Source organism: Indicator indicator, chromosome 12 (assembly GCF_027791375.1).
Source record: "Indicator indicator isolate 239-I01 chromosome 12, UM_Iind_1.1, whole genome shotgun sequence".
Taxonomy (NCBI): domain Eukaryota; kingdom Metazoa; phylum Chordata; class Aves; order Piciformes; family Indicatoridae; genus Indicator; species Indicator indicator.
Window position 1 is genome coordinate 12,778,806 of NC_072021.1, and position 27,035 is coordinate 12,805,840.

The 27,035-nt window shown below is 37.1% G+C and overlaps 1 protein-coding gene across 1 annotated transcript in view; it reads left to right on the forward strand.

The window, feature by feature from the left end:
- Window positions 1-27,035, forward strand: part of COL14A1 (collagen type XIV alpha 1 chain) — a 95,506-nt gene that overhangs the window by 58,448 nt on the left and 10,023 nt on the right. The window contains exons 27-41 of the mRNA XM_054385286.1: window positions 1,098-1,237; window positions 1,724-1,847; window positions 2,856-2,999; window positions 4,980-5,144; window positions 6,219-6,257; window positions 6,461-6,599; window positions 8,153-8,295; window positions 9,297-9,406; window positions 10,610-10,768; window positions 15,124-15,201; window positions 15,463-15,549; window positions 20,107-20,160; window positions 20,543-20,638; window positions 22,002-22,055; window positions 23,202-23,255. Of these exons, the coding sequence (XP_054241261.1) occupies window positions 1,098-1,237; window positions 1,724-1,847; window positions 2,856-2,999; window positions 4,980-5,144; window positions 6,219-6,257; window positions 6,461-6,599; window positions 8,153-8,295; window positions 9,297-9,406; window positions 10,610-10,768; window positions 15,124-15,201; window positions 15,463-15,549; window positions 20,107-20,160; window positions 20,543-20,638; window positions 22,002-22,055; window positions 23,202-23,255 (1,586 nt within the window). The remainder of the gene's footprint in view (window positions 1-1,097; window positions 1,238-1,723; window positions 1,848-2,855; window positions 3,000-4,979; window positions 5,145-6,218; window positions 6,258-6,460; window positions 6,600-8,152; window positions 8,296-9,296; window positions 9,407-10,609; window positions 10,769-15,123; window positions 15,202-15,462; window positions 15,550-20,106; window positions 20,161-20,542; window positions 20,639-22,001; window positions 22,056-23,201; window positions 23,256-27,035) is intronic.

Below are 27,035 nucleotides of genomic sequence, written 5' to 3' on the forward strand. Positions count from 1 at the left end.
CCTAGCGTAGTTATACTTCTGAATCAGCATGATTTTTAAAAATGTATCTACTTTAAGTAATGAGAAGACTGTTGGACATGTTCAGTATCTTCACTCTTTAAATGTAGACTTCCTTCTATTTATCATTTGAACATGTAGCATTTTGTACAAAGTCTCATAAACATTTCTGTGAGGGAAGCGTTTTGTGGAAGATCAAGGGTCAAGTCTGTCAGCTTAGAAGTTGGTGGATCAAGCTGACATATGGTAGCTGAGAATTTAGTTCATAAGTGCAGGGAAAATTTTTTGTGTATGTATTTTAGAACTGCATGGCAATAGGTTTATTTTATTTTTTTAAGTCAAGGAATAATTACCAGAAAATGAAAAATAATTTATATATCTTCCTGTCCTGTTCTCTGGATTTAGATGAACATTTTTCTTCAAGATGAAATATTCTGCAGAACTTAACTTTGCTTTGAGACTGTTTCAAACACCAAGTAAAATATTTGGATTCTGTAGCACATTGAAGATTTCCCATTTCCTAAGGGAGAGTGAGCTACCTGTTTGAGCAGATATATAGTTCTGCAAGGCATTTTGCATAAGAACGTACTGGAAAAAGATCAGATGAGGGATGCCTATGTTGCTCCTAAATAGTGCAGTTAAAGAAGCAACCATTAGGCCCTGCAGACTTTAGGGTAACTTTTTGAATGGACTGGTTTCCCACTGGGAACCTCCACACTTCAGATTCTCTTGTATTGCTTAATGTGTCCTGCTAGGAGTCTGGGATTCTACAAGTTCATGTGTCACTTCACTTAACCTAAATAAAAATAAAAAGAACCATGTAAAGAACCGTTATGGCCTTGAAATATATTCTGCGAAGGGATCTGTCAGTGCAGACCACTCACCACTTGCAGAGCCCAGCTGGTTCTACATCTGATCTGAAATCAATGCCAGCAAGTCTATTTGCTAAACCAAGTCTATTTGCTAAACCAATTAACTGACATTACGTGAGGGCTGTTCATGACAGTTGCATTTTCCTAAGTGATTTATGAGATTTCATATTTCGTATGAGGAGCTGAGGCGTTGTTTTAATTCCAAAATACTTGCTTTTCTTTTCTCAGTGTGTAAAGCAGCCAAAGCTGACCTGGCGTTCCTGGTGGATGGGTCATGGAGTATCGGAGATGACAATTTCAATAAGATAGTCAACTTTCTCTATAGCACTGTTGGAGCTTTGGATAAGATTGGGCCTGATGGAACACAGGTAATCAACATGTAAAGAGATGGAAAGCACATGGTCTTGACAGGGTATTTTAGAGTAGCACCAGAAGTGAAATGAATCAAGAAGCAATTGGCATCATTTCACAGTTCTTTTGAAAATATAATCTGCTTCAGGACACCTTTTTTTGTCATTATCGTCTTTTATTCACAGCATATGGTTAAATTTGTGGTATGAATTTTGCTAGTCATAAAGGCTAAGTAATATTTCAGATTTCCCCGAATCATTCTAATGAAATGTAAATTTTGTTAAGGTTGGTTGTAATTTGAATTGGTACTCACTGTGGTGTTTATTTCTAAAGAAGCTAAAAATTATATTGATAAGGAAACTTATAGGTACGTTTATTTAAAGCCACATGGTCTACAGATTCTACAGTGCTGTGAAATCCTTGGTTTCAATGTGCTGATTCAATTGTTTTTGCTTTGTACGCTGGATGGTGCTTTAGTATGAACACATCTTCTGTGTACATAGGTGGCAATAATTCAGTTCAGTGATGATCCCAGGACAGAGTTCAAACTGAATGCATACAAAACAAAAGAGACTCTACTTGAAGCTATTCACCGAATAGCCTACAAAGGAGGAAATACAAAAACAGGTGAGAAAGATCATGATTATGATGCAGAGTTTCTCGCTGCTACTCTGCATGATTTCTTTTCCATTTGGAAAACAGTTTCATTTATCAGTGTAAAATCAGTGAGAACATGCTATCTCCACATTGGAGGTGAAAGGTTGTATTGTGAAGTTAGAAAGTTTTCCATAATCTGCAGTTACGCCCTTCTGCCACTGCTGCTTGCATATTCATCCCTCTATCCAACAGCAATGGCAAGGATCAGGGAAGAAGGGAGTGAGGCAGCTAGGAAGAAGTGAATGACTGGGGATTATGGCAAGTGAAATGGGGAGTAATATGAAATCAGATTGATATGGAAAAATGGGAGGGGAGTGGAGGTGGGAGGGAGCTTGCAGAGTAGATCTGTTCTGGCATAAACCAAGACAGTTCCACCTCAATGTTATATGTAAGACTGGGCTAGGAGAATATGTCTGTTAACTGAGTATATTTACATTTTAATTAATCACTTAAGCTCTCTGATGTGAAGAAATTAAACATGAGTGCTAAAAGGATTAAAATCTGTTTTATTTGGAAGCCTATGTTTTATTATTCACAGACTGCACAGAAATTTCTTGCAGCTGTTGCGTTGCGTCTTGTTTGAGTAGTAACAAAATAACACATGTTCCATTTACTCAAGAAAATGCTTCAATGGCACTTTCAATTTGTTTCCTGGACTGTGCCCTACAATTCTGGAAGATTTTGTTCTCTCTGCACAGAACACCTTTTCCTCTCACACAATATTCTTGATCCTTACTTTCTGGGTTGCAAAACAGATGCCTGAATTATGCAAATTTTCATAGGTTAGGGTCATAATTAAACTTTTCTCAGACTCTGTTTTAATAACTACAGAACACACTAATTTACAGACTACTCAGGACCCAGCAAGTTCTTTTTATTGATGTCTAACATATGCTGTGAGAAGCATATCCAATCCAATAGAGATTGGGTTTATGTCACAGTGAAAGTAAGTATGTTGTCAATTTTTTTCTGTTTCAGGCAAAGCCATTAAGCATGCAAGAGAAGTCTTGTTTACTGGAGAGGCAGGCATGAGAAGGGGCATTCCAAAGGTTTTGGTTGTTATTACTGATGGACGATCACAGGATGACGTGAACAAAGTCTCCAGAGAAATGCAGCTAGATGGTAAAATGTGTAGTTTTCAGAACTATTTGTATTTTCCTTTTTCTCATTGATTATAACAACATAAGTGCGGGCATCAGATAAGGGAAGATTTCCAGGTTAAAGAAAATAGACAGCAACTGATGAGAGTCTGAGAATGTCACTAGGATATGGTTCAATTCTGGAATAAAAAAAATATGTTTTTGGTGATTAATGCTGCTATTTTTCATTTTGGTGGCAGTGCCAAAGTCATGTAATAATCAGTGGAATTACTCCCACAATGAAAAATTTAGGGACATGGTCCTGAGAATCTGGTCTGTGATCTATCAAGTGTAGTCTTGTGGTTGCCACCAAACAGAACTGTTTCATTTTCTATATAAGATGTCCTGTGAAAGTTCTTTCATATGTTCTATTACTGGTTCTGCTTTGCTCTCATGCTACATTAATTTCCTTTAGACTGATTTTTTTTTTTTTTGAAGCACCAAATTTAGAGCTTACATCAGCCACACAGTGTTGTGAGTCTAAGCATAAGAACTGGGTTAGTTGTAGAATGTCTGATACTGAGGTTTGATTTGAAACCCAAAGGGCACAGTGTCCACATGGAACAAAACCAAAGGATGGGAGAAAAAAGCTGTCATCCTTTTTATGTGAGGATATCTAAGAAGAAATGATGTTTGTGGGGTTGTATTTGCAGTTAGACTTTGGCAGCTATGATGTTAGCAGTGTGTATTACCGATCGCTGAAACCCAATGCAGTTGTTGAGCTTGGCCTCCTGCTTGTATTCCTGTTATATGCTGAGTGCAGTGCCTTCATAAATAAAATCATATCACAAAATAGTAGTACTTGCTTTAAGTAGCAATCAAGAAACCCCCATATTTCTGAATAAATTGGAGTCTGTGTCTAAGCTTAAAAAAATTTCAAATGTCAGGTGAGTCTTGCGGTTAGGTATTACACTGGCAACAACCTTGAGAGGAGTGGGCTGAGCTGCTGGCTGGGATGTGTCCCCCTGGACAAATGCTCCTGCTGTCCCATTTTCTTTTGTGCATGCTGTATATGCAAGTGGCAGATAGGTTGGAGCAGGTACTGACTTGCATCTATGATAGAAGCTGGCATAAAGAGGTGCTGATCTTGGATGAGCCATGAGGATTTTGGTATTATATATTGTCAAAGTTTTGTTATGCTATAGGCTCTACAGAAGGTGATGAATGCTCCTGAGCCTCATCTATCATTAAAGGTGATATTGTTTTAAAGGACTAAATTTGGGACTGGACATCCAAGAATGGTCCTTCAACAATATGCAGCCTGATGTAGACAAGGTTTTTCTTTCTCTTTTATGGAAAGGAAAATGTTGAAAACCTTTTGGCTGGGTTACTGTTCCTCAAACACATAGTATACAATTTCAATTTCATTTAAATCTTTCAAGACAGGATCAAATTTTGAAATATAATAGAGCAGAATATATGTAACAGATTGAACCAGTGCAGTTAATTTGCTGATGAAATGAGAATGCATTTATTTCAGTGTTCCCACATGAGGCAGCAGTGGCTTGAAAAGTCTGATTAATATATGACAAAGAACAAAATCTCTAAAAGACCTATGGAAAATTAATTTCTGCACTTTGCATTTATTATATACATGATACATGGATTATTTTTTATATCTGTTACAGTATAGCATTAAATTAGAAAAGTATTTAAACATATGCTAAAACTTTAGACTACTGAGCAGTCTCATGTCTTCAAGAAAACACCTAAGCATTAACTTTAATTAACTGATAAAGCATAAATAGCCAAAAGAAATATGTCACAGAGAATGTATTACCTTTATTTTAGATTACATGCCCTGAATTTTCTTTGTGAGAGGACAGAAAGAAAATTTCCACTGTTTTATTTAATCAGGAAAGGAGCCAGTGCAAAATACAGTTGCATTCATCTTGTATTTACACTCTCTAAATCAATGACTTACAAGAATGCTCTTTTTTTCTTTCTTTTTTTTTTTCCTCAGGTTTCAGCTTTTTTGCTATTGGAGTAGCTGATGCTGACTATTCAGAGTTAGTTAATATTGGCAGCAAGCCCAGTGAAAGACATGTCTTCTTTGTGGATGACTTTGATGCCTTTGCAAAGATTGAAGATGAGCTGATCACTTTTGTTTGTGAAACTGCATCAGCAAGTTAGACATTTTGACTTGTATTTCATTCTAAAATAACAAGTGCTTAACACTGGGGGGGTTGTAACTTTTTTTCCCTACGAATAGGTATTCCTGATCTTTTTAACATAATTTATTGCAGATATTATAACTCAAGTATTACTTCCATATAAGATCAACGAAGTGAAGTTGTAAGTTCAAGATAATTAACAATTGCTTGCTAAAAATCCAGAATATATCCATTGGTTGTGAAAAAGTTACCCCAGAATTAAAATATTATTAGTGGTTCAGAATTGAGTTAATTATATTTTCTTTTCTGGGGAACACAAATACATCACTTGTGTCCCATTAGTTCTTTGATTTTGACCATAAACTTTACTTTCAGTGGTAGAGAGAACTTTGAACATTAGAAATACTCAACAGTAGTGTTTACTGGACCCTTGTGCTTACATTCTAAAAGTGATCTCTGAATATGAGTATCGTGGGGTGCCAAGTTTGACATTCTACATATGGCTTACTGATTTTCCAGGGCATCATTCTTGGAGGAGATAAATGGTCTTTCTTCCCTGCCAGAAAAAGAATACTAACCAGATTTCCAGCTATTTAAAATGGATGTGCACATATTAAGGACTGTGTGCAATTGTGTTGTGGAGTTTGAAAGGTACAGGGAATGCCTGCCAAAGTAATGGAGCTTGTTCTGGGGTTAAACTGGAGAAGCTCATGAATAGAGAGCTAAGGAGCACCTGGTTAAAACCCAGTATAAGACATAAATCTTTTATGCAGCACTGTAAATTTGTTGCCATAAGAGGTTGTGATGGCAGATTCAAAGAAGTAGTAAGACAAATTCATAGACAACAGATCCATAAAAGGATATTATATGGAAAACACAGGCATGTACCCTTAACATCTTTGTTACAATCCTTGTGGATCCTGAGTAGCATCAATTGAACAGGGCAGAAAGTTGCCAGGTTTGCATGCCCTTCCTAAACAACATCTCTTCTTACTTTTGGGAATAGAGTCTTGGGCTGAGTTAGACCATTGTTCTGACCCAGGGGAACATCTCTTGTATACTTAAATATATATTTTCTTATTTTCCAGCTTGCCCCTTGGTAGTTAAAGATGGCAACAATTTTGCAGGTACAGTGCTTTTGTCTTCTTTTCTGCTACTGATCTATGAAATTATTTTAATTACCTGATTTTTGCCATTTCCCTTTATGCTAACAGCTGTTAAACAGATGGTGGTATGAAACTCTGTGATGCAACTGGCTTTTTTCTTGTTTTATTTCCTGTAATGAGGTATTAATTTAAATTAATAGAATGTATGTTTTGATACCTTCCAGGATTTAAAATGATGGAAATGTTTGGTTTGGTTGAAAAGGAGTTTTCAGCTGTGGAGGGGGTTTCAATGGAACCTGGTACATTTAATGTTTACCCATGTTACAGACTGCACAAGGATGCCTTGGTATCTCAGCCTACCAGGTATGTATTAACATATAAATGTTCATAACCTTAGGCAGTGGCCATGCTGGATTAAACAGGGGAAGATGTAACAATAAGTATTCTTTAGCTGAGATTAATAAGAAAGAAGAACAGTGGGAAATTACTTCTAAGGTTTATATTAGATGTTATCTTAGTCTGTGCAATTATCCTATTGTATCCCAGTTTGAGCTATATTTGGAGCTGTTTCACATTCTTTGTGCTTAGTTTCTTCCTGGGTCTAGTTGTATTGGAATTTCCAGAAACTATCATTTCTCACTTCTTTTTCCCTTTCTGCTTTTTATCTAATTGGATCTGCTGCATTTATATGCGCTTCCCTGGCTGCCACCCCAGCCCAACCTTACTGCTTCCTTAGGCTTTCACTCCCTTTCATGGTTCAGAGAATACTTTTCTCTTGATGATCTACAGGTATGTCTGAATAATACCCTTTATTTTGTCATCTCACCTGTGCACTGAATGTCATTAATGTTATCCCCAAACCTTGTGTTTCCCTCACCCTGTTTATTGAATTTTCTTTCATTTGAGCTTTGTACAGCAGGCATGCTGCAAGGCTTTGTCTTAGACCTACAGAGTTCCCTCTCTATTTTCTCTGTGGAAAACATGCAGTGTAACATCATGCCTGATCATCTACAGACACTGTGCAGAATATATTGATTGTTTATTACATTTAGCTACTTTTCCAACATGATTCGTATCTATACATCTTATATATGCTAGAAATACTTCAGAAAAAAATGGATTGTATTTGGGGAAAAGAAGCTGAATAAGTAACCTCTTCAGGGTCCTTTCAGATCCCTTTACTGTGATTTTAAGGAATTGGGTTAATTACCATTCTCAAAATAAAGGCAGTCATTTTTTTGGACACTTGTCCAAATGTCCCACTTTGGGATTTGACAATGAAAGGTTAAATCAAAATGAAGTATTAAATAGTGAATTTTAGGAAATTACATGAAATATGGTACTTCTTTTATATTTCAAATTTCCTCTTCTGTAAAAAAATCTAGGAGAACAGATTGTATTTCTGTATATGAGATCTGGTTTAACTTCACTTTCTTTTATATCGGCTTTGAAATGCATAAACTACATTCCCTATAATTTATAAGGCTTCCTCTAACAGTCTCTGTCAGTCCTGATTTCTATCCGTTAGTAACAGGATTAAGACAAAGGAGATTGGTCTTCCAAGCAACTTATTTTCATTATCTGTTAAACCAGACAATAACAAAGGTCTTGTGAGTAGATACTATTTTTAAAAAGCTTTTCATATAAATAATTTCAGCTTTGCTTCAAAATGACCTCTGATTTGATCTTCCAGCAGTTGAGAAAATAAAGAGCATTCTTGGAAATGTAAAGGCAAAAGATAACTTTTCCTTTCTTCCCATTTTCTTTTCATATTTACCAAATTGCAGATTTTGCAAATACTTACTTATAGTGCTTCTCAGTCTTCATTTCCACAGAAATATACAGGGTAATAGAAAATATGTATATAAATCACCAGATTTAATATTTGTTTCAGTTTAATTTTTTTTTCCTTACAGGTATTTGCATCCTGAAGGTCTTCCTTCTGATTACACCATTACATTTCTCTTTCGTATACTGCCTGACACACCTCAGGAGCCGTTTGCTCTTTGGGAGATTTTAAATGAAGGATATGAGCCACTGGTTGGAGTTATTTTAGATAGTATGTATTTTGTATCTTTTCAGTGACTTTTTCCTTATATGAATTACTCTTTCTATGTCAATATTTATTGTTACTGATGTTTTAATCTGCCCCCAGAACAACTACCTGAGTCTGGAAGGTGATTGTCTCTACTGAATAGTTTTTAGTAGTAATAAACTGAGTTTAATTTGGGATTAAAATCAAATTTTAAGTACACTGCTCTAAATTGGGAGCAGTGATAATGAAATCCAAGGAACTGTACCAGATGTGAACTGTAAGTAAGGGAGCTCCTCATTAGCTTTTAAAATTTCCACTGTTCTGACTCTGGTTTGAGTCGTATCTATCTTAATATATGCTAGCGGTACTGACAGTATGGTATATGAAGGGGCAATGCAGTCTGGTGGATAGCAGACTTAGACCTAGAGATGTGAGCTCTTGAAGACTCTTAATTTCTGCTTTATTTGACTTCCATAACTGTAAAACATAGATTATAATTTGAAGGTTTTTGTATTGACTGTTGAAAAGATGTACATAATAATGGTAGCTGTTCTTTATAGCTACTTTTAAGAAATAAATTAGTTCTTAACTATGTTTCCTAGAATTTTTTAGATCCATCACTTTCATATAGGTGAGAATTAGGCATTTAGCTGTCTTAAGGATCCATGTCTCCTTTTCTTGTCCAAGTCCCACAGAGAACTAGTGGGAGAGTAGGATCAAGCAAACATGGATGAGGTAAACTCCCAACTGCTGGCCCATCCTTCCTGTCAAACCAGGAAAGATGATTTCTCTGAGGTAGCTTCTTACTTCTAAGTCAGTGTATCACTTACGAATGTGTTTTACTAACATTTGATCTGACATCTTTGGTTGTCTTTGTTAAACGCAAAATTGACCCTTTCGAGTAATCACAGAGTTGTGGAATCATTTAGTTCGGAAAAGACCATTAAGATCATTGATTCCAACCACAAAACCTATCAGGCCTTTTCTTCCTTGAACACAGAGCCCTTCTTTTTATTCTTGCACAGATGGTGGTAAGACTCTGACATTCTTTAACTACGACTACAAAGGAGATTTTCAGACTGTGACTTTTGAAGGTCCTGAAATAAGGAAGATGTTTTATGGGAGTTTTCATAAGGTTAGTGATACTGATAGGAAAATAAGAGCAATCTTAATAAAGATTTGGGAGTTTTTCATGGTTTGAAATCTTCTTTCATGTGGTCACTCACTGCCTAAAGAAATGTATTTTCATATTCAGATCACCTACCAAACTGTCTTAACTCTCTTTGTAATATTGAATCAACATTTAACAAATCTTAGGATTTTTGATCGTTTTCATGTTGTGCTTTGTGCCTGTTTGTTAGAATTGATTAAAAATACCTGCCTTGGAAATTTCACTTAATGGAAAGTCCATAAAAAAACCCTCACACAACAAAAAACCTCCAACCCCACATTCTTTTGATCATACTTGTTATTTTTAAATGTATTTTAAGGGCTATGCCATGTCAAACTTTTCTATTAGAGAGCTCATAATGTTCTTTCCAACAGCTGGGATTGTAGCACATATTTGTTATGGAATGTTCTTTGTTGTTCACTCTTACTCCATATGTTTGTATCCTTCCTAAACAAACAAGTAAAAAAGAGAGGATTGAGGGATAGTATTTACAGAGCTTAACTTTTCTGTACTTCCTTTTTAATCAATGGAGGAAGAAAGGGGAAGGTAGGTCAGAGCTAAGGTTTAATTCTGATTCCTAAATTGTGCTTTGTAGGACTATATGAGGCTTTACCAAATTCTTGTCCTAATAATTGTTCTGCATTTTGAATGATGATCACTGCTATACATATGTTTGAAAGGCACAGGAGGCCAAATTCACAGCAACTTTTTGTTTATTCACTTCCAATTGAGTCCAGAGCAAAGCAGCTACAGGACTTCTGACAACATCAATCAAGAGGCTTTAGGGGTCTGGATGGTATATGAACATCATGTAGATCTTTTGTCAGGGATAAATTATTTTCTTACAGAATAAATAACGTAGGGTGCCAATTTGTATGGGATATTCCATGAGCAGAAAAATAAGGTAAATTCATTAAACAGATTAGAATCAGAGAATAATTCAGGTTAAAAGGGACCTCTAGAGGTCATCTAGATTATTTGCTATGGAGTATTTTCTTAGTATTATTAGCAATCATGGAGTTAGAAGCTCATATCAAAAAATGCCCTCTTTTGCCTTGAAATTAATGTATCTTATGTTAAAGCATCTAATATATTACTCTTTACTAGTGGTATATTAATATTTAATATAATATTGTGTTATGTTAGAGCATTTTGTCTTTTGCTTAGTTGCATGTTGTTATAAGCAAGACTACGGCGAAAATCATTATTGACTGCAAGCAAGTGAGCGAGAAGACCATTAATGCAGCAGGGAACATTAGTTCCAATGGCATAGAAGTGCTGGGTAGAATGGTCAGATCCAGAGGACCAAGAGACAACTCTGCACCAGTGAGTACAACAAGTTCTTTATTTAAAATATCCTAAGAACAAGTGTTTGTGGTCTTTTCAGTTAGTGAACTCATATTTAAAACAGTAAAGTTCCAGTGTTTCAGAAATTCTGCAGTAGCCTGTGTTAATTCTCATCTTGTGCAAAATCTATTTTTGATTCTTTTAATAACTGAAATCACGAGATGATCATTGTTCAAATGTTATTCTCAAACACATATGTGAATGCAGTTGATACATTCAGATATGACTTGTGTTCCAAACTTCATTACGCAGAATAATACAATTTGCCTGCAATAATATCCACTTTGTTTTGAGTGATAATTATTGCTGATATCTCATACTCCCTCCTAATTCTTTGCTCCCGTGCTTACTATTTGTTTATTAACTAATTTAACTGGTTTAACACAGATGGCCCCCAGAACCCCTGCCTTGGTATATCTTGCTTCTTTACAATTGAAAATATTTTGAATGTGAAAGGACCTCCCCGATATTAAGTGTGCCTTAACTTCTCTGAAGTGCTAATTGATTGTTCTGTTTGCATGGCAGCCTGTAAAGAGGCTTTCCATATTGCTTTAAATGTCACATAAGAAGATTTTTTTTTTTCATTTTTCAGTAGGTTTAGTTGTTGAAAAAGAATTGACATTCTGGAAGTGATCTTGGGAAGGCTTCTTTGCTGTGCAGTACTGTTTGCTAATTTTCTTAGAACATTCTTGACCCTAGCATGAGGTTAGCAGAGAATGTGAACATTGAACTCAAAGGCTTGGTTTGAATAGGAATGAGATTTCAGAAGTACGTTTTTTTGCTACTGTATGGAAATACTCTTGTTTAGTAAGAAATAAGCCCTCAGAATGTATCTCTGGATACAAAAAGTGCCCTTAGGCCTCAGACTTATGGATAAAAATTACATGAAGCTTGGTAAAGATGACTACACAGAGAAACCTTTGTAGTCACATTCCAATAGAAACAAAAAAAAAGGCAAACTTAGGAAATCTTGGAATTAGAGAAAGCTTTGTAAAGAATTGGAAAGAAATGTTGTGTTTTGTTAGAACTCAGAAATCTTTAAGAGATAAATCAGGCTGCCCACTCACTGAAAAATTTGGTTTTGTTCAGATGAATTGTAAAACCGATGTGAGACTACAATTGTGTAGCTGAAAATTAAAATTCTTTACTCCACAGTACTGTATAGCTGCCTTCAAGTATTGCCACATATGTCAATTACAGGCACCCAAACACCATTCCTTAAACTACCCAGCTGCATATTTTATTCGTGTTGAATAGAACCAGTGTAAATAGTCACACTTAAGGCATGAATGAGCTGCTACTCCAAAACATAGAGGACATCACAGGAAGCTTGTAGGAGACATGCTGAAGGTCCTCACAACAAGTAGTAGATCAGTGCAGCTCCTTTCATTAGAATTTTGTGGTTGCTAAATAGTTGTATAGATTGTAGGAAGGCCTGACCAAATGAAAAAAAGGGAAGTAGTGGATGTTAAAAAAATCTGGGGCAGGAAATCCCTGATCTGACAGTCACTGGAAGCTTGTAGACTGTAAGGTAGAAGTATGATTTCCACCCTTGTGCTCCATCAGATATCAATTGAGCCACTGCTGAAAATAAAGTGCTGGTATGTCTTTCATTCCAGTACCTTCACAGTTTTAAAAGGTTCATGGAGACAAACACATAACAAATATTTCATTTTATTAAATATTTTGAACATTGTTTTGAATTCATACAAAAATTGGAGTGTTTTAATAGTTTATTTTCCATCTGTTTTCATGAAATGCTATAGCCTTACTTTTAGACATGCTTATTGCATACAATTGTAACAGACAGGCAGTTATTTTTTAATAAATTCATGGATGTTTTGTTCAGGTTGTGTCCACGTGGAACAGTTTAACAATGTCAGAATGTAATTTAGTGTGGTTTTTTTTTTTTCACCTGCATTTTCCAAAATATTTCAGTTTTGAGGGAATATAATTGTCCCAAAGCTGTTTTCCTATCAATGCATATAGTGTGCAACGAACAGGCAGAATTAGAGACAGGATAATAAGGGGATTAAGTGAAGGTGCCCAACCCTTTAACATCCCTTAATAGTGAGATGTCTCTGGATTAGTCATTCCAGCCAGCTAGAGCAATGAAACCTGACCGTGACATGCAGCAAATAATGTTCTTTATTCCTTCAGTTGGATTTAATGAAAAGCCCAGTTTTAAAGCATTTCTTATTTGCAATTCATGAACCTTCTCTTTATTGATGCTTCCTTTTTCTTTAAATTGAACTCCTCATATATGTACTGTTAAAAAAGTAATGTGTGATGTGGTCTGGTCTTAGGAAATCTTTGCAAAACTGTGGCCTGATCAGGTGGGGTTTGGCAGATTTTTCTGTCTTACTGGTTCTGCTTGCAGGACTAGACACTTAGAAAGCAAAATCACTGCAAATATAGACAGTTATGAATCAATGTTTAATGGTAGCAAGGAAAGCTTTGTTTAGTTAGTTTGAGTCAGAGAAACCCACACAGTATTTTAAAATACGAATACTGAGCCATTCAACATTTGGATGATGAATAGAGCAATTCTTTCATTGCTCAGAATAGCTTGGAATGGGCTGTGATATGGAAAAAATGGCAATACTACTTTTTTTTCTGAACTGAAACTGCTTTCTGCAACAACCAGCTCAGGTGTTGCTGCACTCCTTTCCTGGGATGTCTTATTTGCTTATGTGTAGTATCATACAAATGCCCAGGGTCATTCTGTCCAGCAGGTCTAGGGAGGTTCTCCTCCTCCTCTACTCTGCCCTGGTGAGACCATGTCTGGAATACTGCACCTAGTTTTGGCTTCCCAGTTCATGAGAGACAGGGATCTACTGGAGAGAGTCCAGAAGAGAGCTGTGAAGATTAAGGGACTTGAGCATCTCTCCTATGAAGAAGGACTGAGAGACCTGGGGCTGTTTAGTCTTGGGAAGGCTGAGAGGGGATCTTATCAGTGTCTATAAATATCTGAAATAGGCTGCTCAGAGAGGTCATGGAGTTTCCTTCTCTGGATGCTTTCAAAACCACCTGGATATGTTTCTGTGTGACCTGCCCTAGGTGATCCTGCTTTGGCAGGGGAGTTGGACTCGAAGATCTTTGGAAGTTTCTTCCAACCCCTCACATTCTGTGATTCTGTGACTCGTGCTGCACTTCAGGTGTCTAAGGTGTTTAGCATGGAGCCAGCTCACGTGTGTTTGCATATGTAGCAGAGCATATTTACAAACCAGCTACTCTGCTGGCAGATAAGAAAAATTTCTGTGAAAATATTCTTGTGTTTAAAACATAATACTTGAATTATATAAAAAAAACTTAGACAAAACCAAAGGTGCACATATGTGATTCATTTTAACAGCTTCAGAGGCAATGCAGTTTTAAGAAAATCTTTAAATTCACTTCTCTACATGTTAAAATAATGCCATAGAAAATTATATTTGGAGCAGAACAAAAGAGAGTTGTATCTCTAGCAGTTCCTTGCCTTTTTTAACATGTGGGGTCAATTTAATGGGATGTTCTGTTTCATTGCCCTCTTTTATTCTGTATGTGCTTAAATGAGGCACGGAAAGTGAATAGAAATAGTAACAGAAGAAAGCTTCATGTCTCTAGACCCCTTTGTTCCATTCAAGGCTGTAAAGGAGACAATTGTCTTTGCTGTTCATTGCTATTTAGGGTATTGTTGCTGAGTACCTAGCAGCCATTCTTTTTACCAAATGTGTGTATCCTCATAGATTAAATTCTGGTCCAAGCCATGTTCCCTGACCTATGGCAGGAATTTTCCGCCCAACGTTGTTACGTGTTGAGCAAGCTTTTCACCATCCTTAAGCTTTCATAGCCTGGGGTAACAGGGATAAGAGAGGGCATATTATAAAGTAAAATAAAACTGGAGAAGATGTTAAATATTATTCGTGGCTCAGCTCCAGTGTAATAGGCTACAGGAGACCTTGTCCCAGATAAAATCTGAGCACCGTACCAGTGGGTTAAAAGAAATTACTCAGTTTTGAGAAACTAAGCTCTCTTTCACCTTTCTCTTGATGCCTCCTTTTCTAGATAAAAGTATCAAGAGGCACCAGGAATTTAATCAAGGAGTTGGGCATAATCTGACAAACTCCAGTCTGCACACTTAACCTTGAACAGCTTGCTCAATCCACAGAATGCCTAAGAGTTTGGACAAGTGGGTCAGAGCACAAATCTTTTACCATTCAAATCAGTGCATTTGTGGCAACAGCCTTTCCTCTGTCTAATTCAAGCGTTTGAATTAAGGTAGCTTTCCTTGCTGATGATTTCATTTTGCACTTACTCTGCAACTAACATTCATCCCCCTTGTTTTGAAACAGTTGCAGTTACAGATGTTTGACATTGTTTGTGCTACCTCATGGGCCAATCGAGACAAATGCTGTGAGCTTCCTGGCTTGGTAAGGAACCTCTTTCAATAACCATAGAATTTACTTTTTACTTTCCCCCTGAGACAAACGTTTTAATGGAAATGAGCAGTTAAGAGTTTTCAAAAACTCTCCAAGTCTGCTTGGAGGACTTGTCCTATTGAAAGTATGCTTCTAAATCAAGTAGATGCTTTTGAGGCATCCACACAGTACTGTATCTTAGATTCATAAAATTCTTAACTTCTGAATCAATGTTTTGGACATTGTTCTTTTCCTATCTTGATCTTTCCTTAGAGAGATGAAGAAAATTGCCCTGCTCTTCCACATGCTTGTTCCTGTTCAGAAGCTAATAAGGGTCCCATTGGACCTCCTGGACCACCGGTAAGGTTTTATTCAGATTTGTAGTCAACTGTACCAGCCTTTATTCCCAGACATGATACTGCTGTTGTACAACAAATAAGGTTAAATTAGGGCTCTAAGTGCTAGCACAGAGAGAAAATTGCATCAAATTTGTAGCAAAGATGCCAAGTAAAAACCTTCTCAATCAGATTTTTAGTCATTTAATTCAGACCTGGAGCAGTTAGGAAAATCTTTAGACCCTGAATCCTGTTACTTGTCTGTAGTATTGGTTGATATGCAACAGTTAGTGACATTTGGTTTCAATTTTTTGATCACTTACTGTCTGCCTGCTTTAGTCTATGAGTATTAAATGTGTCTTGGAGTTTAGATTTCTGAAATACTTGGTTTACAGCATGCTTATGAATTCAAGGTATGGGATGTGACGATGCCCCTTGTGTAGTAAAAGGTGAAAGAAGACTTTACTGTCTTAAAAGCCCTACCTAAAACTATGATATTTATTGGAAACCAGAACTTGAAAGTTCTAGTTCTTCTGAGAACTCCTATAAGCAACCAAGAGCATTGAAGAGGAGAGAGGATGAAATGAGCTGGCTTTGGTAATAGTTGAATTGAAGCTTTTTCTAGCTTGCCAGCGAATGATGAAATAAACAGTGTCACAACATTCTCTGTATTTTGTGGTGTTGCTTTGTTAGCACTCATCTAAGTGTTTACTGTGTAAAGGCTAAGTAATTATATCTGAATTCCTTGTGTAACCAGTGGAACTAGATCATATCTTCTGGAAGACAATTATTTAACTTTCCTTCCATCTTACCATAGTATCTTAGAGACATGAGGTAAATGTCCTTTCTCTTTTCTGGCTTGTCGAAGAACTCAGACAGTGGATTGCACCAGACAGCTGAGAAACAGGTCACTAAAGTTAGATAATTCACTCTGACATCCCAAGGCTCATTTTTACCAGTGTAGAAAAGTTGTAGGCTCTGCTTACAATGGTGTGTTACTGGTTTGGTTTAATGAGAAACCTAACTTGGATATTTGTAGAATGGTGGTGTGTTGTTGGTGTTTTTTTTTCTTTTACAACTAGTTTGAGAACTCTTCTTGACATGTTAGAGCTGCTTGATAAATTAGCTTGAAATAAAGCCTCTTGTGAACAAGATAGAACTGCTTGTTTCTCTACTCATGTATGTCCTGGATGCTCCAAGAGCATGTTTTGAGGAGAAATAGTGAGGAATGCAAAGGAAAATGCCATGAGATATACATTCAGCAACAAAATTAACTTACACATAGGGTATTCACCTAGTAGATACTAGCAGGTACTTATCCTACTAACAACTCAGAGGTCAGTCTCTCTGCAAGAACTATTCTTCAGGCTCTGGTACAAAATCTTGAAAAGGAGCTCAGAAGAAAATTCACTGAAAAGGTCTGTCTTGAGCAAGGAAAAATTATTCTGGTCTCCTACTTGAATGAAGTTTGTAAATAAGTATGGGTTAAGGTTTTAATTTCTGTATATGGATGTCCAATTTGTGTTCTGCAAAAGAGACAATGGGATAATTCATACAAAAATGCAACTGAAGCTGAGTAAGTTGACCACGTTGCACAGTAAAAGGAAAGATAATTTAAAATTATTTGACTGGAAGGATGTGTTACTATAGTTCTAAACATGTACAGATCAGGAAATGCCAAACTTGATCTAGCCATAAAATAATGCACTTCTGTTCATTACATTTATGATTAGCAGTATTCTGAGTAGCATAATGCCACGCAGGAGGACACTTAAAATTTCAAGCAGAAAAATCACTGCCTAGGCAAAGGAGCATGTGATTCTGCTACTCAGCCTTTTGTAAGTGGTACTTTTTTGATACTTTTTTTTTTTTGCCAGACATTTAGATGGCATAGCTCTGAAGAAAAGTAAGAGGCCTAGGAAAAAGCAGAGCAAAAGAATAAAGTGAGTGTTCATCTCTGTGCCAGCCAAAAGTCAGAAAGTCACGTGTGCTGTGTCTGGTCAATACTGCTCCGAGTCGTTGAGATCTCATTTGACTTTTCTCTAAGCCAAGGATTTTTCTCTTCAAGGGATCAAGATTCTACCATGTAGCCAGTTTTAGACATTAAATACTCCAAATAAAAGGCTTCCATTTGTTTGGGAAAGTAGCTCTGGAAATATTTTTTTAAGCTCTTTTAGGAAGTGGGGGATTGGACTAGATGATCTTCAGGGGTCCCTTCAAAGCCCTATCATTCTGTGGTTCTGTGATTCTGTGAAGTGGGTCATTTTGGGTAAGGCAGAGTGTCATTTAGAGTTAAGATTGTCTGGCAGATTTCATTATGGGATACTGTTTTTGTGGCTTGTTCTTTGCCAGAATTTGATCATGCTGTCTGAAGTTTCCTGTGTGAAGTAAAAGTAAGATATCACATGAACCTGATGCTTGCATTTTGGAAGGAGTGTTGCTGAGCTGGAGAAGATGAAGTAGGAGATAAAAAAATATTGGAAGACTGGAGAAGTTTAATTGCAATAAAATGCTTTGAGTGCTTCATAGGTTTTAAGTAGTAAAAAGGAATAAGGAGGTGACTTGATATCTCAGTGCTTCATAGCTTTTAACTAGTAAAAAGGAGTAAGGAGGTGACTCAGTATCAGTTGTTCCCCCAGAACTGTTTCTGGGGAAGGCACTGGCTATTAAGAAGTAATTTAAAGTAAGAGAAAAAGGCATAACAGGAATTCCTGATTAGAAGAATAAGCCAAAGAAATGAAAAGCCTTAAATCATCACATAAGCTTAGTAGTGCTGGGGAATAGCAACCAAAATAAGTTTATTCAAAATGTGGGGGAGGCTCTTGTGATGGCTTCAACTTAAATCAATGCTTTTCTGGAACTTGTAGTTTTACCAAGCAAAGGTTTCTGTTTTTAAACATGGGTAAATGTACCAAACTCAGTGTGAATCTGAAAGCATGTGACTGAGTAGCTCATTTTCAGGATATTTTTCAATGTATATCATTACTCAGCAAAAATGTTTTTGAGAACAAAATGGGAGAAAATTATTTTTGTTTATGTTAAAAAGTTGCAGTTATTTTACTAAGCATTTGCATAGGATTTTCTAATCTCAGAGTGAGGTAGGAGAAAAGCAGAGGCAGGAGAAAGGGCAGAGGGAAGCTACTGGGCTGGAATGCAGAAATGTGAGGTCTTGGAATCTTGGAACTGGCAACTGGAACACGGTTCTGTGGGGAGCGTGGGATGAGATTTTTCGGGTCAGAGCTGAGTGTTATGGAATGGGTCTTGGCCATGATGTTTTTGGATGAAAGTGAGAAGACTGAAGGAGCTGGGAAAGGAATAGAAGACTACTCTGTGAGTGCACATGTGAAGACCTTATCCTGATGCCTTCATTGAAGAGCAGGGGCACTCTGGTATTTCCAAATGTTCTGTTATTAGCAAATTCCTACTTATTGATCTGCATACCACAAATGCATTTAATCTGATAAGCATATTTTCTATTTTTATGTCTCTATTGTAGCTGCTCCTATTTTTATATGTCCTTATTTTAGCCTCTAAATATCACTATTCAGTTATGGGGTCTAATTGTATGAGATCCTTTCTGAATACAAAGAAAGACAGAATTCCTTATGAAAGTCATATCACAAGGGATTATGGAACAAAACTAGAATGGAGCAAAACTAGAAGTGGGTAGATTCGGATTGCATGTTAGGAAGAAGTTCTCCATGAGGGTGGTGAGACACTGGAACAGGTTGCCTGGGGAGGTGGTAGAAGCCTGCTGGAAGTTTTTCAGGCCAGGCTGGATGGGGCTCTGAGCAACCTGATCTAGTGTGAGGCGTCCTTGCCCACGGCAGGGTGATTTGAACTGGGTTCCCTTCCAACCCTGGCAATTCTGTGATTAACCAATATGCCAGGTGGAGTAAGAGGGAAACTGTTCTGAAGAAAGGGGGAAATTACAACAAGAATGCTGTCCTAGAGGACAAAGCACATCCAGCATATGTATAAGCAAAGCATATTCATGGCAGCCATTCAGATATATGCAACTCCAGTGTCTCAGATGATACTAATAAAAAAGGCAACAGTTGGGTAATAAATGATTAACAGATGTAGGCACTGCTTGAAGCAAAAAAAAAAAAAAAAAAAGGAGAAAAATGGGCAAAAGAATTTTATCTAAGAGTAGCTCTAAATTAAAACATAAGTCTAGTAGATCCTGGAGTTGTCTTGACTGAAAATATTCCCAAGTCATTGGAAATTTGGTCTTTAACAATGTGATGATCTTGGGGAGAACAGACAGATGTGCAGAAGTTTTCAGCAACTGGAGGGAACCCATGACCACTTGTGTACATTTCTATCCCTGTGGTAGCTTTCCAGTGTTATTTTGATGCTTGTGTGGTATGCATTCTTGGCTCTAGAAAGTAGTCACATCTGTGTTTAAATCTGTCCCTGTGTATGGCCACACTTAAGTATGTTCTCAGTTGAATTACTCCAGGATACTGTTTCCTGAACACTGATTCAGAAACAAGTTAAAAAAATGGTTTGGGCTCCTCTGGATTTTATTAACTTCAGAGTTTTGGTTTTCAGCAAGTTCTCTGCTTGTGCTTCACAGGGTGGTCCAGGTGTCAGAGGTGCCAAAGGTCATCGTGGTGATCCAGGTCCAAAGGTACTTTGTACAGCACTTCAGATGACATGCACAGGTTCTTGTTTTATATCTGCTGCATGTAAACCTCAAAATGAATTCCAGATTTTCTCTGATGTGCCAAGCACAAAGCACAGTGAAATGCCATTGGCATTTGGTGTGTCTCTTTTTGTAACAATTGTTCCTTGACAAAAGATATAAAATTTGGAATGCTGCTCTTGCAGCATAAACATTTTTTTTTTGCATTTATAAAGGAACCAGGCAGTTTTAAATTGAACCTTAACTGCTCAATCAAATATTAACCCATATTTCAGATGTTTTTGAGTCTATTGGTATTTGATTCTTCAAACAGAAGTTGCCTGTATCCATATGATAAGAGTTTAACTTATGTCCTGTGCTACTTTAGGGACCAGATGGACCTCGAGGTGAAATTGGTGTTCCTGGACCACAAGGACCTCCAGGACCACAAGGACCCAGTGGACTTTCTATTCAAGGGCTTCCAGTGAGACTTAAAAATCAATAGGGTTATTTCCTGTGATGTTTTGGACAGCATATATCTGAGACTTGACCAAAGTGTCTTTTGGTGTCCTGATCAGAATCTGAATTTCAGTATTTGAGGTGAAGTCACAGATTTGGGTTTAGCCTGTGTTAGACATGGGTTCAGTGCCAACATTCTTGCTTATATTTGGATCTGAACTTGTAGTTAGCTGGAGAGACTTTATTGTAAGTTGAATATGACCCAGGTATTGGCATCCAAGCCTAAACACAAGTGAAAAAAGTTTCAGTAGGGGATGTTAAGTTGGCCCCAAACTAAAATGTTAATATTTTATCTTTTTCCTGTTTTGGTATTGCTCACAGCAGATTAGTTCTGACTTGAAAGGTATACCCAAGCAAAATCACCATATTTACTGCCAAAATTGAGCAACAATTGTTCACAACACCTGCAGTCAGTCATCAGGGGCAATAATGAGGCCTGGAATTTGCACTGCTGTTGTAAAATAAGTCTCAGAATTTCATCAGAGTCACATCAGTAGGATAATGAACCAGCAGTGCTAATCTTGTTCTGTGTACATCTCTAGTAGATGGGTACACACATGCCTTGAAAGATACTAAATACCTATCTTTTTTGGCTAGACTTTCTTTTTTTCTTCAAAATTTACTACAGTACAATGCACTTTCTTCTTTTTGCCCATCTTCTTGTGATGCTGTTACACAATGTGAAGAAGTGATTTTCCAAGCCTATCATCGGAGAATAATACAGAATACATTAATTATATAAATAGTTACTTCCAAGAGATGTTGTTTCTGCATACAATTTAATTAGAATTAGTTTCTTATCTAGAAAGCAAATTTTTGCCATGCATATGTACTGTAGAAACACATCTAGTTTCCATAGCAATCCATTGGTTTCATCATACTTCTGAGAGCTGAAGAGAAACAGATTCCTGTGAGGACAAAAGAGCTAACTTCTTGTAACATAGTTTTGTCAGGTTGATTCTGATGTCTTTTACAGATTCCTAGAGTGCTTTGGAAGAAGGGACCTTAAAGACCATCTAGTTCAAAACTCCCTGCCATTGGCAAGGACACCTTCCACTAGATCAGGTTGCTGAAGGCCTCATCCAGCCTGGCCTTGAACATCTCCAGGAAGGGGGCATTTTAAAATGAATTTTATTTTCTGTGTTTTCTGTATTTGTAAATTCTTCATTTACAGTTTTGCAAATGGAGTCTGTAGGTTTGCCTTCAGCAGTAAAAATAGTCTGTTTTCTCAGTTGTTTTTTTCTTTCCCTAAAGAAGCTGAAAGGAACTATTAAAAATAGGAATGTAACCATGTATTTGGTTTACTATGCATGATTCTTACTTTGCAGGGCCCACCAGGTGAAAAGGGAGAGAAGGGCGATCTTGGTTTTCCTGGCTTGCAGGTATTCACTAAGTTATTTTTTAACTCTTCACTTACTAAGTTTGAATGTTGAACTGACATCATTGTGAATTTAAGGCACACACCCAAAACTGCTGAGTGTGTTGTTGGCATGAAATTTCAACACAGATGTAGAATCAGGAATCCAGGGTATGCAGAGACCAAATCATTCTGGCCTGAAGAACCCATTATTTTTTTATGACCTTGTCTAACACTGAAATTGGGTCTCTATAGACTCAAAAACTGTCCACTCTTTGATTTCTGCTTACACACTGAATAATTAGCATCTGCTTATTTTTGCTTTAAACCTATTACATTCCGCCTGGAATTATCTAGGAGGAGAGGCATCACAACATCAGCTTCGTAAAAAGCTGCAGCATTCAGTGACTTTTACTCAGTTTGGTGTCTTTTATTTAGTCTGAAGGTTGCATGCCAATTTATTGCTGCTTTTCAGGATTACTTGCTCTTACCTTTTTAGATGTTTCTCTTCTGATGTTGATACCTCTCCAGTATTTATTGGTTGTTACAAAGTCCCCTCTCTTTTTCATGTGTGCTAGGGATAGGAAACACATGCACAGAGATAGCAAACACGTGCATCCTTTCCTCACAGATGCATTTTTTCAGCCTTCTGGACCACTGCAGTAGTGGTCCTAGACTACTTCTCTGCAGCCTCCATGAGCCAGAGAATGACATTTCATCTGAACAATAGGGAACTACTGGATGTGACATAATCCTGCTCAGGCAGGTGTTTCTGCTTTGAGATGTTGACTTCAAGCAAGACGATAACAGACTCCATTTTAGCGACGAGAGAGAGAAATAGCAGTTGTCATTTCAGGTTAAGGTACTGATACCTTGCAGTGGAGTTGTACTGACATGACACTAGAATGATGTAGGAAATCAAGCTCTGTTCAGATTAGCAGCACAGGAAGCCTGACTTGACAAAATTGATGGTGTTCTTAGAGGATTGTAGTGAGTGGGTATAAAGCCTGTGTGTTTTAATAATACACCTTCTGTACTGTATCTTTTCTATTGTGCCATCCATTTTTGAACTCTCTAAGTTTCATTTATCCCAAACCACATCATACAGTTTCACTGGAAAATTATTCAGTTGGATTTTGTTCATTGATCTCATTGTTTGTCCTCCCTTTAGGGTGTTCCAGGAGCATCAGGTTCCCCTGGAAGAGATGGAGCTCAAGGTCAAAGGGTATGTTAAAATGTAGATGTTTTGTATTTGTTTTAAGAGTCTCCATTCTGTAATGGTTGTTTCCCAGTGTGGCTGATTTATTACAGGTTTTGTCACTTGCATGCTAGCTTTTCTGGAGACCCATACCTCTGTGCTACTCAGGAGAGGAGTCAGAGATATCCAGGATACTCCAGAGACAGTGGAGTATCCTTCCATCTGGCAGATCAGGGTTGAGAAATGCCAGACTGAGTGATGAGGAGCCTTGTACTGTGTTTGTGTCTAATATGGTTGATGGGAGTAGATGTCACTTCTGGTCCAGTGCTACCAATTACTTTATTTGCTTATGTGTTTAAAATTAGATGGTGCTTAAATGGTACATAATTAACATGCAGTGATCTAAATTTGCTTTCTAGCTAATTAATGAATAATAGAGCCAGCTCCAAGGGAATTTAATCTCGAATGTAGAACAATACCTGTAGAAACTGGTGACATAATGAAAAGGTGAAGATTAATATCAAAGTTTAGTCAACCTTATTCTGCTTCTGGTAGAACAAATGAAGATGCTTAGGGTCTGTCTAGGAATCAGTAAAAAAATGTTCATTTTCATAATGTGCAGTTAAATCATTAAGTCCTCCTTCTTGTCTTTATGTACAGAACTAATTCCAGCAAAGTGACTGCAATGCATAGATGTTTTTGGTTGTTTTTTTTTCTAAAATCAAGAAAAGAAAGTAATTGTATTAAGATTAAAGATTTACACAACATTAGAATCAGATTTGTAGCCTTCTAATTTTCAGTTAAGTTGTGGTGAAATATGAAGGTAAATATATTACTTTTCTTTATAATACTGTGATGCCTTCTTCTATATGGAAGCTCATTTTTTCATGTTATTAATATCTTCTTTTTGTCTGTATTGGATTGTTTTCCCCCTAAATTCCCCAAGCTTCGTGTCACCTGCCAATATCCAGGTTACTAAAGACCTGGAGTCTGAGTGACATTTGAAGTTTTGCCACTCTGCTGTCATCTCTTGGTCCTGTGACCAAGGGCTAGTTTTGGACTGGTTCTCCCACCTGTGGAAGTCAGCAGGTTGTTATAGAGAGATGATACTTCTGAGAAAATACAGCAGGAAGAATAGTGCAGGAAAAGCTTTTGGTACAACCTGGAAAGGTTATGCAGGGCTTATTCTGTAGAAGACCCCAGTGTTGTCTATAATAAGGCAGGGAAATTACAAAAATTGCCAGTTTTTATAGGTATGGTAATAGTGCTCTGTTCTCATTTTTTCTGCTGTTAATCAAAGGAGCTGGTTAAATAGCCTAGAACTCATAAAATTAGGTCTGTTAGCCTGTTATTGTCTCCCTGTGACCCTTGTACAATATTGTCCAGCAGTAATTATTTCTATGGCAACAAATAATTATGTTATTTAAACTAATTTTATGGTGTTGTAACTCATTTGATTCCTGTGAAGTTATGACAACATAAAATTGCTTCTAATAGGTGAAGATTCAAACCAGTGATTTCACTGGAGTCTCCTTGAAGGCCAAGTGTTTGAGAAAGGCAACATTAAACAAAATGGCAATTTATTTCTCAGGAATTTTCCAGTTCCTCCTTGCTGTGGCTGCAGTTATGCCCTTTAGAATTGTTCCACTTCTTAATGAAGAATAAGAAATATATAATGGACTGAAAATCAGAAGTTCAGAAATACAGAAAGAATATTTATAGACTAATTGTTGAATTAAAACAAAGGTAAAAAAAAGAAAGAAAGAAAAAAAAGACCAAAACAAAAGAGAAGGGAAAAGGACCATAAAAGTGAAGTGATTCCAACTACGGGCAATTAGAAGGAAAAAAAAAATCCATTCCAGCACTTCTTCAGTCTGGTGTCACATTACCCCTAATTCAGCAAACTTCTCAGAGATCTCCCAATAAATATCAGCCCTGAGTTTACCTCCCATTAAAATCAGTGTGATTTAGCCATCTGATTAAGTATTTTACAGCACCAGTACCACTATAATTAAAATAATTAACTGAACAATAAATGCTAAAGAGGAAATGACAGCTAAACTAAGAGTAGCACAGGAAATCTCAATTCTAGTAGTACAGTAACTGTAAAACCCTTTGGCTTGGGAGAAAGCCCAAGAAAGGCCTATCATGGAAATCTTGCAAGTTTGGACTCAGTAGCTTCAGTTAAGGTTTTGTCAGTATCTATTTCTACTTGAGAAATCACCCCAAGCAAATTCCAGGCCACCAAAAGCTGAAGAGCTTATGGTGAGGTCACCTTCTGTACTGACTTCAGCAGACATGAGGGTTTTACAGGATTTAGGTTGTGCCTACCTTCTATGATGCTGTTTGTATTCTGGCAAATAAAATCCCTTATAAAAGTTCTGTCATAGCTACACTGCTTCTCCCTAACTGTTTTTAATGCCATTAGCAAAATATGTCCTGATTTAAATTAACCTTCCAAAATAATATACCTTTTAGTTTTAAAATACCCTACGCCTGAGGTCACACCTCAAAATCTGTCCATTCTGCTCTTGGACATCAGCTCCATTGAGGAGATTCAGTGGCTCTCTACAGTGTTGTTCCTACACTGGATGTGACTGCATCAAAGAGAAGATGCTGCTGTGCTGTGTAATTCCCCGAGTCACTCTGGAGGAGGTTAAGCAAAGAGGAGGCTTCAATAAGCAGGAGAGTGACTAACATCTTCAAGGCTGCAGTGCTCACAATACGACTTCGTGATTTCTCACAGTGCTCTGTTTTCTTCTACATTACACAGAGCAAAGGTAATGTGAGAAAGAGCCAGAAGAAATACATTTCCAGTCTGCCTGCCAATTTCTTGGTAGTTACTAATCTCACTCCTCACAAGTTCAGAATGAGTATCAGATCCATTCTCGCCATCAGATGGTCTGAGTAACATCATCTTCAAACATGGTTGGCAGCACAAACAAATATCTTTTTTCTTTTTTACCTGCCTGAGAGAATAGTTATCATATTCTTTCTTGAGCCAAACTTTTCTTTGACTTCATCTATAAATAGCAATTTTCACATCTAACAAATATACCATTCTCTCTTTCCTCTAGAAACAACAATTTTGAGGACTGAGCCTGTGTTCTTTTGCGAATTTGTTTAACTGAGCTAGGCTTGCAGCCTTTGGGTGTGTCTTAAAACTACTGTGATAGGGACACTACTAGTACCTTTATTTCAATACCAGTTAGCTGTTATATTTGCTTTAGTTTTTACTGTGATTAGGGGACCTGCTTTGGTCCTTGAAGCTTCAGGAGCCATCTGGCTCCTCTGTGAAATATGACAGTAATTCTTTATCAAGACTAAGGATGCACAGATGACATGAATTGAGTATGTCATGGAAACACCCTTCTGCTGGAAGTTTACAAAATCCTTTCTGGGTACCTGGCAGATAATTCCACTCTTTTAACACCATGCAAGTTTGAATCATATTTTCCAAATTATGTAAAGCATAAAGCTCATGTTATATTCATTACTAAAGCTATGGCAGAAATAAAGTTTCAGAAAAATGTACAGAATTAAAAAGATGTAGAATTTTTTTTCCCCCTGAATCTTTCTGAGATAGGCTTAGAATGTTCTTTACTCTGTGTGTCAACATAAACACTTTCAAACACCCTGTTTCCTTTTACTCCCACTTCCATGTTCTGGTCTTCAACCACAGATAACATCATGTTGCTCCTTTTTAAGCTGTGTAGTAATTGAAGAATTGACTTGGCACCAGGCTGTTCAGAAACCTGTGCTTTATAGCATGTGGATACAAAATGAGCACCATGGTTAATTTGCAGG